The sequence below is a fragment of the Rhinopithecus bieti genome, unplaced genomic scaffold, assembly GCF_001698545.2.
Source record: "Rhinopithecus bieti isolate Rb0 unplaced genomic scaffold, ASM169854v2 scaffold_2574, whole genome shotgun sequence".
Classification (NCBI taxonomy): domain Eukaryota; kingdom Metazoa; phylum Chordata; class Mammalia; order Primates; family Cercopithecidae; genus Rhinopithecus; species Rhinopithecus bieti.
In genome coordinates this window covers 6,968,187-6,983,875 of record NW_016804493.1, presented here as the reverse complement: position 1 = coordinate 6,983,875, position 15,689 = coordinate 6,968,187, and the positions used below count along the sequence as shown (strand labels likewise).

The following is a 15,689-nucleotide window of genomic DNA, read 5'->3' as shown; positions in this document are numbered from 1 at the left end:
CCCCATCTTCCATATGCATCCAACATCCCTTCCCCCGAGTTTTCAAGTTCTAACATGTTAATTTCTATTGTCTTGCCCTTTCCTCCTTCAATCCTTTCCTACTGTCAGCGGGCCAAGAGTGAAGAAGACCTGGACTCCAGTGCTTGAGCTAAACGTGTGGCATTCTCTGCACAGCTCTTTCCTTCTGGGTGGTCTTGTGATCTGGGGAAAGATACTTAAACTTTATGGCCTCAATTTTTGTCATTTGTAAAATGGGGATTTGTTGGGTGACCACTGTTCCCTGCTGGGGACTGGATCACTCATCTACTCTTTGAAATTCCCATCCCCTGTACCACCTGTCTGACTCTAAGAGGATCACCCCACCTGCTGGCCATGGGTGATTGGTCAGAGGTGAACATGTGACCAAAGGTGGGTCAATTAGAGCTCCTCCTCCATGGCATTTTGAACTAGAACTAAGGGAAGAGAAACAGTCCTTTGCCAGATGTGTAGCTTGGAGCCAATGAATTCATGTGACAAATGTTCATTGAGCACCTACTGTGTGCTCGGCATCGTTCTAGATGGTGGGGATATAGCCAGCTAAGGTCATGTTTCCTGCCATATGGAAGACATCAGTTTGAGAAAATAAAGCCATCAGTTACAGCAAAGCAGAAACAAGAGAGAGAAGAGTCGTGGCAGTATGTGAGTTCCCAGTTCAGGTTGTCCAGGAGGCGCTTCCAGACATATGAGATAGTCCAGCTTCTATCCACTAATTCTCTGTTTTGCCTGAGCCAGTTGCACCTGGATTTCTGTCACTTTCCAAAGACCTGAGTACTGCAAAGGTAACATTCTGACTAGCTCATGTCCCAAGGTTCTTGGAGTTGTTATTATTTTATCATTCCCTAAAGGGTTTCTAAAGTTCAGGCTCACACCCACCCTCTTTCCCTGATGGTGGAGTCACTCATTCATTCATTTGTGCACTCTTGTGGCCATGCACTGCTCAAAAAATACAGCCCCCACCTCTAGGAGTTCCCATTATCTTTTTGGAGGACTTGGATAAGGAGACAACCAGGCTTTGAAATCTCAGCCCTCATACATCTCAGCAGTATCTGATACCTTTGATCACTTACCTCATTTTCAGACACCACTTTTCACTTGTCTTTCAGGAAACCATACCCTCCTGGTTTCTCTCTGCCTGCCTGGCCATGCCCTTTTCCCTTCCAGAGCTCTCACTATGGGAGGACACAGAGATCCTATCTCAGACATCCTTTCTAGTGTCTCCTGGGGGAATCTCATGCCATTCCCACCACCTTAAAACCCATCTTTGCACAGATGTTTTACAAATTCATATTTCTAGCCCTGACATCTTCCAGAACTTCAGGTTCACATATTCAGTGCCAACTGGTGTTTCTAGTTTCTGAGTATGTTGGGTGTGTCCTCACTGACCCTCTTCATCACTCCCCACCCTTCCCTGCTTGTTTTCTGTCCTTGAGGCTGGCCTATGTGGACTCCATTAGTAGGCTCCTTGCCCTCTGGCTTCAGGCAATGTGGAGCCCTAGAAGGAGATGGGAAGGAAGCAGGGAGGAGGGGGCATGTGTTTACTCCATAAGGGTTAACCTGGGCTTGGCCGTGTGCTTGAACAGAACATGTGATATTCCTTGGATGACTCTTCCTTTCTGAGTTCCTCTCATTCCTTTGGGCCTAAGTGTGGTGACAGCAACTTCCCTGTCACTAGTCCCTGGTTCACCACTATCCCTTATGAGTCCTTTATATTTCACCCACATGTATATAAAAGCTGTTTGTGAACAAATCCTCCTTGAATATGACTGGAAGGTGCAGTCTGTTTTCTATGGGGATCTACACTGAATTAGTAACTGGTACTGGAGATGGCCCTAGGAAACAGGATCTGGATATTCTGGGGTTGGGTTGATAAATCACTCAAGAAAGACAGGGATGGCCTTTTTGTCAGAGGGAAACAGAACATGGATTCTTCATCACAGGTGGTGTCATCACAAATCCTCAAATGACTACTGGTAGGGACAGGGAAAATAGGTGGGTAGGTGTAAAGCACTGAGGTTTCAAATGGTGCGTCAAATGGTTGTGGTACTTAGTTCCTATGGCAACCAAAAGGAATTTAAAGATTGTGGGGTCATCTGGATCATTCTTGTGGCTCTAGAGAGTACACATAAGGAAAAATATTATTTTTTGAAACAAGGTCTCACTCTGTCACCCAGGCTGAGTACAGTGGCGTGATCTTGGCTCACTGCAGCGCCTCGACCTCCCAGGTCAAGCAATCCTCCCACTCTCAGCCTCCCGAGTAGCTGGGAGCACATTTGCATGCCATCATGCCCAGCTGATTTTTTGTATATTTTGTAGAGATGGGGTTTCACTATGTTGCCCAGGCTGTTCTCGAACTCCTGAGCTCAAGCCCTCCACCCGCCTTGGTCTCCCAAAGTGCCGGGATTGCAGATGTGAGCTACCTTGACCAACTGAGAATTTTTAAAACTAAAAATATACAATTAAGGGCATACATGAAGATTAAGAAGACCTCTAGGATGACCTGGAAGGAGTTCCTCATCTCCTGTGGTCCAAGGGCAGATATGGCTGAACTGACAAGGGCTGCAAGTTTGCAGAGGCAAAGCTCCTACCCCAAGGTAAGGGTGCCAGTGGGGGAAACGTGGGGCCCTGAGACATGAGGGAGGTAAATAAATTTGAGTCCCTAATTTACCCCCACCCCATCCCCTAATGTCTTTGAGCCTTAGTTTCTTTATCTGAAAATAGTATCCATCTTGTAGGACTGTTGTGGGATTAAATGAAGTAATGTTGTTAAAATATGTCTTGTAGACAATCAATATGTGACAGCATGAAAAAAATCAGTCATCTCTCTATTCTAGGATCTAAGAGCTCTGTGGACTCAAGCTAGCCCTACCCCAAGAGGCATGCGATCGGGTGTTGGGTAACTTGCACTTTGAGGAGGAGAAGTTAAGTTCTGGTGGTCTAGAGCTTTTGGCTGAAGGTCCTTCCTACTTGGTGGAAATCACCTAGTCCCAGTGGTAGGGACCCCATTGGTATAAAGTGGATCCAATCTGCTGAAGTCATACTCTGGCTCTGCCCCAAGTGGCCAGGGTTCGTTACTAAACCTTTTTATTTATATATTGGCTTACTTATCTATTTTTTAAAATTACTTTTTGAGACAGAGTCTCAGTCTGTTGCCCAGGCTGCAGTGCAGTGGTGCAATCTTGGCTCACTGCAACCTCTGCCTCCCGGGTTCAAGTGATTCTCATGCCTCAGCCTCCCAAGTAGCTGGGATTACAGGTGCACACCACCACACCTGGCTAATTTTTTTTTTTTTTTTTTTGAGACGGAGTCTCACTCTGTTGCCCAGGCTGGAGTGCAGTGGCACGATCTCGGCTCGCTGCAAGCTCCGCCTCCCGGGTTCACGCTATTCTCCTGCCTCAGCCTCCTGAGTAGCTGGGACTACAGGCACCTGCCACCACGCCCAGCTAATGTTTTGTATTTTAGTAGAGACGGGGTTTCACTGTGTTAGCCAGGATGGTCTCGATCACCTGACCTGGTGATCTGCCCGCCTCAGCCTCCCAAAGTGCTGGGATTACAGGTGTGAGCCACCGCACCCGGCCTAATTTTTGTATTTTTAGTAGAGATGGAGATTCACCATGTTGGCCAAACTGGTCTTGAACTCTTGACCTCAGGGGATCCGCCCACCTTGGCCGCCCAAAGTGTTGGGATTACAGGCGTGACCCACCGCGCCAGGCCCAAAACCTTTCTAATCTTCAGTTTTCTTGCCTGGACAGTGGAGACAATCACAGCACCTCTCTCAAAGGATTAAGAAAGATACTCCAGGCCAACTGTTGAGCCCAGTACTAATACCACCCTTAGCAAGACTTCCATGAACTTGTAAGTTATGTTATAATCTCAAAGATACAGAAACAAACATGAAACAAAGAAGTGACTCAGGTTGGTGAAGAGACAGGCAATGAATGGTGAGTGAAAGCCATAGAGTCTTGAGGGTCCTATGCCCCACGTAGGTGGGTCCCATTACCCTCCTCCACCCATGTGAGAATAGGCCCTCCCTTTGTCAAGCAGAGCTGCTAGCTGCAGAGAGAAGCTGACCACAAGACAGGACTGGGTAAGCTTCCACAGCAGAACCTTTCCATTTTATTGTCTGTAAACTCTTCTTTGGTAAACAAGAAACCCAAAGAGAAAAGGAGCACGCCAAGTAAAGAAGGCAAGGAAAGGGCGGGCGCCCTCCACACACAGGCGTTCTGAGAGGACAGCTACACCATTAGCAAAGTGGCAGATGGAACCTGGAAGTTTGGGGTGGGTGGTGGCATGGGGGACCGGCAGAGGGGAGCGAGAGGGAAGAGTCCACTCTGTTGGACATAGAAGCCTAAATCATACAGCAAGGGAGCTCATGCATCACAGCGAAGAGAATTAGGGACCCTCCACCCATGCCCCCATCACCTTCCGTGTGTGTGATCCACTGAGGCAGAGTAGTCTGCCTGGGCAGGGGTGGGTGCAGGGGGCTCAGGATGGCCCCCCAGCGGCCCATCCTCCATCTCTCCTTTCCTGCTCTGCAGGCAGGTGTGTGTAGGCTGCAGGGGTGGGGGCGGGGCGCTCACGGTCTCTGGGTCTGGGTAGAGGCATCAGGGCAGCAGGAGCAGGGTTTGGGGGAGGTGGAGAAGCAGCCCCCATCCCCACTTTACATGGGGGGCTCGCTGCAGAGCACAATCTCCAGGTCCTTGCGGTAGAGCTTCCCCGCCTCCGCCAAGGACATGACGCTCTTTCTGTAGTTGGTGAGCTGTTGAATATTCATTTCCTAGGAGATACAGGGAGAGGGTAAGAGCAGGTTCAGGGTATGGCCCCGACCAAGGAGCCCACGTCCACATTCACAAACACCCGCAACTTTCCCTCATCTCATCCCAGGATAAGTGGCTTAGATGAATGCAAAGCACAGATTTTGGAGTCAGACCGATGGAGTTTAGTTAAAGCCTCTCGTTCACTTACTGGCTGCACTGCTTTGGGGAAGGTAGTCAACCTTCCTGAGACTCAGCTGCCTCACCTGTAAAATGGGTACACTAAAAGTTCATGCCTCATTGAGGTGTTGCGATGATTATATGAGGGAATGAATATAAGCCACATCAGCAAGCACTTGAAAAATAAAAGGTAGCTATTGTGACAGTCATGATTGACGTATAACTTGTATATATTCCTCAACCTCATTGGGCCTCTGTTAACTCAAGGCCAATCTGGCTCCCTGCTGGTGATGAAGAGAATGCCAGGAAAGCTCCCTGGTCTTGCCTTCCAGCCTCCTGGAGCACTCTTTTCGTAAGTCTCATCTATTTAAGCAAGGAATTCTTTTTTTTTTTTTTTTTTGGAGACAGAGTCTTCCTCTGTGGCCCAGACTGGAGCAAAATGACGCGATCTCGGCTCACTGCAACCTCTGCCTTCCAGGTTCAAGAGATTCTCCTGCCTCAGCCTCCCAAGTAGCTGGGATTACAGGCACCTGCCACCATGCCCAACTAATGTTCGCATTTTCTTTTCTTTTCTTTTTTTAGTAGAGATGAGGTTTCGCCATGTCGGCCAGGCTAGTTTCGAACTCCTGACCTCGGGTGATCCTCCCGCCTCCACCTCCCAAAGTGCTGGGATTACAGGTGTGAACCGCTGCACCCAGCCATTATTTAAGCAACAAATTCTAAATCCCAGCTTCTCCAACAATAAAGCTTGCTAGCCTCCTTCTTGTTCACTGGCTTCTTGTGGTGTTTAGGGGCCAATGAGACAGGTGAGCCATGAACATATGCCCATTGTCTCATATAAATGGAGACCCATATTAAATACCGACACCTGATATACCTGATGTTAAATCCATGCTTTACAATCATTGCTTCGGATACAAATAACCAATGGGTCTGAAATATAGCAAGGTCATCATCAACACTGGAAAATCACATAAACAACCTTTTCTTTCTTTCCTTCTTTACTTCTTCTCCTCCCCACTCCATCCCTTTTATTTACTTTTTTTTTTTAATTCTTTTTTTAGACAAGGTCTTCCTCTTGTCACCCAGGCTGGAATGCAATGGTGTGATCACAGCTCACCGCATCCTTGACCTCCTGGGCTCAAGCGATCCTTTTGCCTCAGCCTCCCAAGTAGCTAGGACTATAGGTGGGTGCCACTACACCCAGTTCTTCTTACTTTTATTCTTTTGTACTGAAAATGTTGGCAGATACTTAAATTTTTTTTCCCTTCTAGGCTGATGGGTCATTATCTCCATCCTGCTAATAAGAAAAGTGAGGTACAGTCATGCTCATGCATATCTGTAATCTAATCATGAGCCCTGAAGTCTAATGATTCACTGTGCACTATTCTGTCACCTCTTTTTCAGGGCTTGAGGCCAGTCTTTTTTTCCCATTGTGCCAGGACTTCTCTTTTTATGTCATTAATTTCTGGTTTGGTGCCATGAAAACCCAAGGGCACTTTGCAAGCATGTCTAGCTTTGAGAGGCATTTTCCCTAAGTTGTGATGTTCTTGGAAATGTCACATAACACTGGTGTGCACCTGAGATATCTGCCACTTAATCAGGAGCCAAGGAAGTGTTGGGCCTCATCTATCAACCCCAAGCTTGGGACAACTTCCACAGTGAACTGTGGCAGCGAGAGACTTAGCAGCATGGGGGGAGGGGCTGCTTCCTTCCTATAAGTTTCACTTCAAGCTGGGGAAGGCTCTAGCAAGTTGCCATGGCCTCAGGAGTGCTAAGAAATACTGAAGTTCAATCCCATCAGCTTGTCCCCTCCAGGTGCCTCAAACATTAATCTGCTCAGAAACCCTTATCACACTCCATGCAGGCACCATCCAAATGGAATGCAAGCATCTATGTGGGTTTACAAAAAATGGCCCTTCCCTTCCAGCACAGGTGCTGTGATTTAGAGTCATGCAGCTCTCTCTTTCTACTCATTCACTCTCTCAATCCTCAGGCGCCAAATCTGAAACTTGGTACAGGTGGAAGGCTCTCAGGTAAATAGCTTTGTTAATATTCTTGCTCTCTGACCCTCAGAGTGGCTTCTGAATCCCAATAGCAGCATCTTTTGTTTCCATACCTGGAGTCAAGCTGTGCAGCACCACAAGCTGTCCTTTGTGTGAACCAAGGAAGAGCTTAGTGAGTTGATGACCAGGAAATTCAGGTCACTCTGAGATTTAATGCATGTCTTCAGGGTTTATCCACCTCACGTATAAGGCAGAGTCTCATGAAGACAAACTATGCCTCATTCATACAATTACATGTAAAGATATTTTCCACTATGGTGCCCAACATTCCTTGGATGCATCAGGGCACACACATAATTTTCTCCTAGAATTTAGTGCCAAGAAAAAGTTTGCCGAGTTCAAACACCTGGTGAGTACTTCCTTCTTCCCGGGAAGTATTTGCTTCCTTATCATTTATTTTCTGCCTCTTTCAAGAGTTATTGTAGGTAACATTTAAATAAAAAAGATGAAACAAATGAGAGATGATATTTAAGACAAAGAGATCAGAAAGCACTTGGAAAGAGAAATAAACAGACTCAGAGGCTGCAGATAATTTTTTCCTGAAATTGAGCATTAAATTTAGCTCTTGCTTGTCAGCCAAGGTGGTGAGACAACTCAAGGAATTGTGGAGCTTTCATTATCTAATTAAAGAAAGCAGCAAAACCATTTGCTCAGAGAAAGACTTTTTCCGGGTGGTGAAGGAAGACAGGTGCAAAGTTTTGGCTCCTGGCTGCCGTTCCACCTGACTCCTCCACCCAGGGACCAAACTGAGCCCATGGGAGGGTCTCCCGGGGTATTCCCAAGAGGTAACATCAGGCAAAATAATGGAGTTCACTTCTTTACCTTTTCTTTGAGAGGAACAAACTCTTCAGTGGCTCCTTTTAACCCTTCCCCCAGCTCCTGATTCTGCAGTTCATCAATCCAGACTAGCCCTTCCCCTCTCACTGGCCCCTGTCCTCCAAAGTCTCTCTTTGGGTGGAAAGTGTTTTTTTTGGTTGGCAATCTGGCTAACACTTTCACACATCAACACTGTCATGGCCTCACAGCAGCATCCCCCACAACAGTCAGCAGATGGGTGCGACCTAAGCGTCCACAGAGGAGAATGGGTAAACAAAATGTGGTATATTTATACGATGCAGCATTATTCAGCTTTAAAAAGGAAGGGAATTCTGACACATGCCACAACATGGATAAGCCTGCAAGGACATTATGCAAAGTGAAATAGGCACAGAAAGATTATACGATTTTCTTTACATGAGGTACCTAGAGCAGTCAAATTTACAGAGGCAGAAAGTAGAGTGGTTGGCAGGAGATGGGGGACAGGGGAATGGAGAGTTATTTTTTAATGGGTACAGGTTTTGGCGTTGCAGGATGAGAAGGTGGCCATGCATGTGAAATATTATGAATGTGTTCAGTGCCACTGGACTGTACACTAAAAATGTGAAGATGGTAAGCTTTCTATCCTGTGTTTTTTGCCACAATTAAATTTTAAAGAGAAACATCAATTAATCAACCAACCAGAAATTAAAAAACCTAAAGCAAACCCACAAAATGGCTATTGCCTTGCTGTGGCAGATCAGAGGGGAGCAGAGAGCAGAACCAGGCACCTCTCCCCTCTTCTCCCACAGAAGCCTCTCCCGTGCCCTGGGGACGGTGGCCAGGCCTCAGGCCCAGCTGCTCACCTTTTTGTTTTTCTCATACAGATCCTTCAAAAGGGCATCCAGCTCATGCTCATCAATGTAGCCGCTTCCGTCCTGGGGATGGGAGCAGAGTCAACCCAGAGCTCTCAAGCCTGGGCCCCTACTGTCCCGACCCATTGCAGGGATGTCTAAGAGTCTAGCCTCTCCATTACTGTGTGCAAAAGGGGGTGTTCAGATCGTGTAATGACAAAATAATGCATCCCTTCTGCCTTGACCAGTCATGGCAGGAAGGTGGCAGTGGGCGCAAGCTTTGGGTAGACTTTCATTGTGGTGCTTTTCATCTGCATTGAAAATACAAGTGAGGTTCAAGAAGCATGTGGTTAACTCCCTGAGTCCGGGGGCTATTTAAAGTTTACCTCCAATACTTTGGTTATGAAGAAGACCACTGGAGTCATGTGGGCAGGGGACAGCCAAGGAAGGGGTGGGTATAGAGGTCATCCAACTTCCAACTTCCCAGAGAAAGACCTGGCCCTGGGCAGGATTGTGATCTGGCACCAGGGCAGTTTTGAGTGTCTCTTCCCTTTGGCTCCTGACAGCATGGTAACACCCTAGTTCTAAGCACAGTCCTCTTCTCCCAACGATTCTTGGCTGCATTCTGCAGAAACCAACCCCTTGGGCTCCATAGGCCACCGGTGGAGAATGACATTTGCCTTCTAATACAGCAGAAGATGCGGCAGGAAGAAACCACACGGCCCAGGCCACCCCTGGAAAGCTGTCTCTTCCCGTGGATGCAGCTGAGCCCTTCTGGCCTGGCTGACGGGCTTATGAATTTCCCTCCCATGCCGACTCCCCTCTTACCTTGTCGTAAAACGTGAAGATCGCATTAAACTCCTCTGAGGTCAGCTTCATGCCCTGCAAGAACCAGGGTATTAAAGACAGAAGCAGAAGCGCAGTGGTGTGTGTGTGTGGGTGTGTGTTTATATGTGTGTGTTTATGTGTGTGGTGTGTGTGTCGTGTGTGTGGTATGGTGTGTGTGTGGTGTTTGTGGTGTGTGTGTGGTTTGTGTATATGTGTGATGTGTGGTGTGTGTGGTGTCTATGATTGTGTGGTGTGTGTCTGCGGTGTGTGGTGTGTGTGATGTGTGTGTGGGGTGTGTGGTGTGTAGTGTGTGTATGGTGTATGGTGTGTGTGGTGTGTATGATATGTGTGGTGTGTGGTATGCGTGTGGTGTTTGTGTTGTGTGTGTGTGGTGTGTATGGTGTGGTGTGTGGGGTTATATGTGTTGTGTATATGTGCGGTGTGTGTGGTATGGTGTGTGTGGGTAGTATGTGTTTTGTGTGGTGTGATATGTGTGTAGTGTGGTGTGTGTGTGATTATGCGTTGTGTGTATGTGTGGTTGGTGTGTGTGGTGTGTGTGTGAGATGTGTGATGTGTGGTGTGTGGTGTGGTCTGTGTGTGATATTTGTGTGGTGTGTGCACATGTGTGCTGTTTGTGGTATGTGTTGTGTGTCGTGGGTTGTGTGTATCATATGTGTGTGGTATGTGGTATGTGTGATGTGTCGTGTGTGGTGTGTGATGTGCATATGTGCGATGTGTTGTGTGTGTGGTGTGTTGTGTGTGTTGTGTGGTGTGTGGTGTGTGTGTTGTGTGGTGTGTGTGGTGTGTGGTGTGTGGTATGTGTGATGTGTGGTGTGTGTGGGGTGTGTATGATGTGTGTGTGATGTGTGTATGATGTGTGTGTGGTGTGGTCTGTGTGTGGTATTTGGTTGTTGTGTGTGTGGTGTGTGGTGTTTGTGTGATATGTGTGTGTTGTGTGGTGTGTGTGTGGTGTGTGGTCTATGTGTGGTGTGTGGCCTGTGTGTATGTGTGGTCTGTGGGGTGTGTGGTGTGGTGTGTGTGTGCTGTATGTATGTGATGTCTGTATGCGGTGTGCATTGTGTGTGTGTTGTGTGTAGAGTGTTTGTGGTGTGTGTGGTGTGTGTTGTGTGTGTTTGTAATGTGTGGTGTGTATGTGGTGTGTGGTCTCTGGTGTGTGCATGAGGTGTTTGTGTATATGTGTGGTGTGTGGTCTGTGTGTGTTGTGTGTGTGGTACATGGTCTGTGTGTGTGGTGTGTGGTCTGTGTGTGTTGTGTGTGTGGTGTGTATGTGGTATGTGTGGTAAGTGGTCTGTGTATGTTGTGTGTGTAGGATGTGGTATGTGTGGTCTCTGTGTGATGTGTGCGTGAGGTGTCTGTATATGTATGTGGTGTGTGGTCTGTGTGTGTTTGTGTGGTGTGTATGTGGTATGTGTGGTAAGTGGTCTGTGTGTGTTGTGTGTGTAGTATGTGGTGTGTGTGGTCTCTGTGTGATGTGTGCGTGAGGTGTCTGTATATGTGTGTGGTGTGTGGTCTGTGTGTTGTGTATGTGGTGTGTGGTCTGGGTGTTGTGTGTGTGTCGTATATGGTCTGTGGTGTGTGTGTGATGTGTGTGTGTTTGTGGTGTGTGGTCTCTGTGTGCTGTGTGATGTGTCTGTGTATGTGTGTGGTGTGTGCTGTGATGTGTGGTGTGTGGTGTGTGGTCTCTGTGTGATGTGTGTGTGATGTCTCTGTNGTGGAGAATGACATTTGCCTTCTAATACAGCAGAAGATGCGGCAGGAAGAAACCACACGGCCCAGGCCACCCCTGGAAAGCTGTCTCTTCCCGTGGATGCAGCTGAGCCCTTCTGGCCTGGCTGACGGGCTTATGAATTTCCCTCCCATGCCGACTCCCCCTCTTACCTTGTCGTAAAACGTGAAGATCGCATTAAACTCCTCTGAGGTCAGCTTCATGCCCTGCAAGAACCAGGGTATTAAAGACAGAAGCAGAAGCGCAGTGGTGTGTGTGTGTGGGTGTGTGTTTATATGTGTGTGTTTATGTGTGTGGTGTGTGTGTCGTGTGTGTGGTATGGTGTGTGTGTGGTGTTTGTGGTGTGTGTGTGGTTTGTGTATATGTGTGATGTGTGGTGTGTGTGGTGTCTATGATTGTGTGGTGTGTGTCTGCGGTGTGTGGTGTGTGTGATGTGTGTGTGGGGTGTGTGGTGTGTAGTGTGTGTATGGTGTATGGTGTGTGTGGTGTGTATGATATGTGTGGTGTGTGGTATGCGTGTGGTGTTTGTGTTGTGTGTGTGTGGTGTGTATGGTGTGGTGTGTGGGGTTATATGTGTTGTGTATATGTGCGGTGTGTGTGGTATGGTGTGTGTGGGTAGTATGTGTTTTGTGTGGTGTGATATGTGTGTAGTGTGGTGTGTGTGTGATTATGCGTTGTGTGTATGTGTGGTTGGTGTGTGTGGTGTGTGTGTGAGATGTGTGATGTGTGGTGTGTGGTGTGGTCTGTGTGTGATATTTGTGTGGTGTGTGCACATGTGTGCTGTTTGTGGTATGTGTTGTGTGTCGTGGGTTGTGTGTATCATATGTGTGTGGTATGTGGTATGTGTGATGTGTCGTGTGTGGTGTGTGATGTGCATATGTGCGATGTGTTGTGTGTGTGGTGTGTTGTGTGTGTTGTGTGGTGTGTGGTGTGTGTGTTGTGTGGTGTGTGTGGTGTGTGGTGTGTGGTATGTGTGATGTGTGGTGTGTGTGGGGTGTGTATGATGTGTGTGTGATGTGTGTATGATGTGTGTGTGGTGTGGTCTGTGTGTGGTATTTGGTTGTTGTGTGTGTGGTGTGTGGTGTTTGTGTGATATGTGTGTGTTGTGTGGTGTGTGTGTGGTGTGTGGTCTATGTGTGGTGTGTGGCCTGTGTGTATGTGTGGTCTGTGGGGTGTGTGGTGTGGTGTGTGTGTGCTGTATGTATGTGATGTCTGTATGCGGTGTGCATTGTGTGTGTGTTGTGTGTAGAGTGTTTGTGGTGTGTGTGGTGTGTGTTGTGTGTGTTTGTAATGTGTGGTGTGTATGTGGTGTGTGGTCTCTGGTGTGTGCATGAGGTGTTTGTGTATATGTGTGGTGTGTGGTCTGTGTGTGTTGTGTGTGTGGTACATGGTCTGTGTGTGTGGTGTGTGGTCTGTGTGTGTTGTGTGTGTGGTGTGTATGTGGTATGTGTGGTAAGTGGTCTGTGTATGTTGTGTGTGTAGGATGTGGTATGTGTGGTCTCTGTGTGATGTGTGCGTGAGGTGTCTGTATATGTATGTGGTGTGTGGTCTGTGTGTGTTTGTGTGGTGTGTATGTGGTATGTGTGGTAAGTGGTCTGTGTGTGTTGTGTGTGTAGTATGTGGTGTGTGTGGTCTCTGTGTGATGTGTGCGTGAGGTGTCTGTATATGTGTGTGGTGTGTGGTCTGTGTGTTGTGTATGTGGTGTGTGGTCTGGGTGTTGTGTGTGTGTCGTATATGGTCTGTGGTGTGTGTGTGATGTGTGTGTGTTTGTGGTGTGTGGTCTCTGTGTGCTGTGTGATGTGTCTGTGTATGTGTGTGGTGTGTGCTGTGATGTGTGGTGTGTGGTGTGTGGTCTCTGTGTGATGTGTGTGTGATGTCTCTGTGTATGTGTGTGGTGTGTGTGTGATGTGTATGTTGTGTGTGTCTGCGTGTGTGTGGTCTGTTGTGTGTGTGTGTTGTGTTTTGTGTGTGTGGTGTGTAGTCTGTATGTGTGATCTGTGTGTTATATGTGTGGTGTGTTTTGTGTGTGTGTGGTGTGTGTATAGTGTGTAGTGTGTAGTGTGTGGTGCACTGGGGAAAGGAAGGTGCAGGGCCAGGCTCAGAGGGATGAGGGAAGGGGGAAGAAAGGAAAGCAAAGTTTTACCTGAAATTTAAGCAGGAAGTTTTCCTGGACAGGCAAGAGTCTGGGGAGAAAATGTTAGAGCAGAGGTGAGGAGACTGCACAGGCAAGGGCAAGCGGGAGGGGGGAGGCAGAGGCTGCGCCTGCAGTTACAGAAACGATTTCTGAGCGCTTCATACATCATAAGGAATCAGGGGGAAGTTCAAAAATGAGGGAGACAGACAAGGTGAGGTGTCAACGGTCACAATTCTGTCTCGCTTTGTCTTGAGCTTCTTGACACCCACACCTGTCACTTTCCCACCAATGGATCTCAGTGATGGATGGTAGCACAGGAATGACCTGCGGGAGTCAGTATCACCCCGGGGGTGAGGTGCTTACCGGGACATCTCTGAGAGGCCCAATTTGCCATCCCCGTTCAAGTCAAACATCCGTAGCTGTTGGGGACAGAAAGAGGTGCCTGGGTTATTTGCTGTGAATTTCTCTGACCTGACATCCCCTTCTACTGGAGAGGACAGGAAGGAGGACAGGTAGCACCTGCTCATGGTTCCTCTGAGGTCCCTGGGGGCCAAGGACCAACATGGCCTAAATCAGTCACGGGGGTCCCGTGGGGGGACCACAGGGACTCGTTCACTGCTCATCTTTCCCCTCCTCAGGGACAGGGGCCTCTGGGGTACAGCAGGCCAGCACTAAAGGCCCACTCTCTCCAAGATCATCCTCTCCTGGAGCTGCAGAGGTTGCCATGGAGACAGATGCTCACATTGGCTCACGAGTCAGCTCACACCCGAGACCTCAAAGGGTGTGTGAAGCCACTAACTAGCATCCCTTTTTGACAGCTGCCACTGTGAATCACTTCCCCTGGGCCTGAAGAATCATCAAACAGAGACCCTGCACACCAGAGCCACAGTGGCTTGGGGCCCAAGTCCTGCACCCTGAGGGAGAGGGACACTTCTGTCCACTCACTATGGTTTGGGTGTATTCCTGGAGCTTGGGCTCGTCATACGGCCGGTTTGCCTTCTTCAGCAGGTCTGACAGGAATCCCTGCAACACAAAAGGTCTCTTTAGTACTCCTGACTCAAGCATTCAGTCCCTCATTCATTTCCTTACTTGCTCATTCAGTCTCTCAATGTGTGTGCTTGTGTGTGTGTGTGTGTGCGTGTGTGTGTGTGTGTTTTCAGGTCTACCAGTTCTATGACTCAGGACCCTCATAATTCTTAACTCTTGGGGAGTGACTTCAAAGGCTTTAATAGCTGGTGGTGCAATCCTGCTCCACAGAATAGGCGTTAGAGATTAGCTCTGCCTCCTTGGAGCCCAGTATATGGAGCTAAGCAGTGCCTGGGGAATCACTGGGTGATAGAGGAATTTGGAGGTGGACCTAGGAGCCAGAGGCCAATCTTCTGGAATTGCCTGGAAGACACCTGTCCCGAGCACGGAGGTGCAGAAGAGCTGGGTTTGGTTGAACTCTACAGCCTGGCGGCTCTATGTTACCAATTTCCCGACCTCTCTAAACAAGTTCAACAATTCAGTGCCAGGTCTGAGTATTCCTAAGTAGCCCGCAAACCCATGCCCCTCATCCAGCATCTCCTCCCTCCCCAGGTACCTTAAGCCCACCGCCACTCTGGCCTCACACCCTCCCCAAGGCCCATCCTACCTTGAGCTCATTGGCTTCGATGTAGCCACTCCTGTCTGTGTCGTACTTCCGCCAAGCCTGCAACAATGGGAATGTCAAACTCCTTGCAAAGACGTATCAAAATCTACCTGCCTGCCTTCCATTCCCCTTTAATGGGCCAGCCAGGGTCTTGATCTTCAAGAATATCAGAAGGGGACGGAGACATGGAGATGATGTAGCCCAGACCCTTCAAGGTCACAGAGAAGGAAATGAGGGGAAGTATCTCGATGGTGATCTCATGAGCGCCTGAGCCAGAACCATGCGGCTAAGCTGTTTCCAAATTCCTGACCATAGAAAGTGGGATGTAATCAATGCTTGTTGCTTCAGGCTGCTAAGTTTTAGGGGTAGTTTATTACACAGCAATAAGTAACTCATTCAATGGTCCTGTATACAACTGCTGTGACATCCCTGCCTTTTACCAAGTCATCTGGTGGAGAGCCACAGGAGGGGCAGTGGTGCAGGGGAGGGGACTGCCCACATCTGTGACAAAGATGCCTGGAGAACCATGTTCCCCTAAATCTTTGGTCTGTTTGGCGCCACATATTCCTAAGATATTTTTTCTCCCCCCCCCTCCCTCCCTTCCTTCCTTCTTTCCTTCCTTCCTTCCTTCCTTCCTTCCTTCCTTCCTTCCTTCCTTCCTTCCT

At 48.3% G+C, this 15,689-nt stretch overlaps 1 protein-coding gene across 1 annotated transcript in view; it reads right to left on the bottom strand.

Moving 5' to 3' along the window:
* Window positions 1–4,120: 4,120 nt before the first annotated feature.
* Window positions 4,121–15,689, bottom strand: part of CALB2 (calbindin 2) — a 35,758-nt gene continuing 24,189 nt past the window's right edge. The window contains exons 5-11 of the mRNA XM_017868761.1: window positions 15,028–15,084; window positions 14,340–14,417; window positions 13,758–13,813; window positions 13,404–13,443; window positions 11,413–11,466; window positions 8,698–8,769; window positions 4,121–4,813 (exon numbers count right to left, since the gene is read on the bottom strand). Of these exons, the coding sequence (XP_017724250.1) occupies window positions 4,697–4,813; window positions 8,698–8,769; window positions 11,413–11,466; window positions 13,404–13,443; window positions 13,758–13,813; window positions 14,340–14,417; window positions 15,028–15,084 (474 nt within the window). The 3' untranslated portion in view covers window positions 4,121–4,696. The remainder of the gene's footprint in view (window positions 4,814–8,697; window positions 8,770–11,412; window positions 11,467–13,403; window positions 13,444–13,757; window positions 13,814–14,339; window positions 14,418–15,027; window positions 15,085–15,689) is intronic.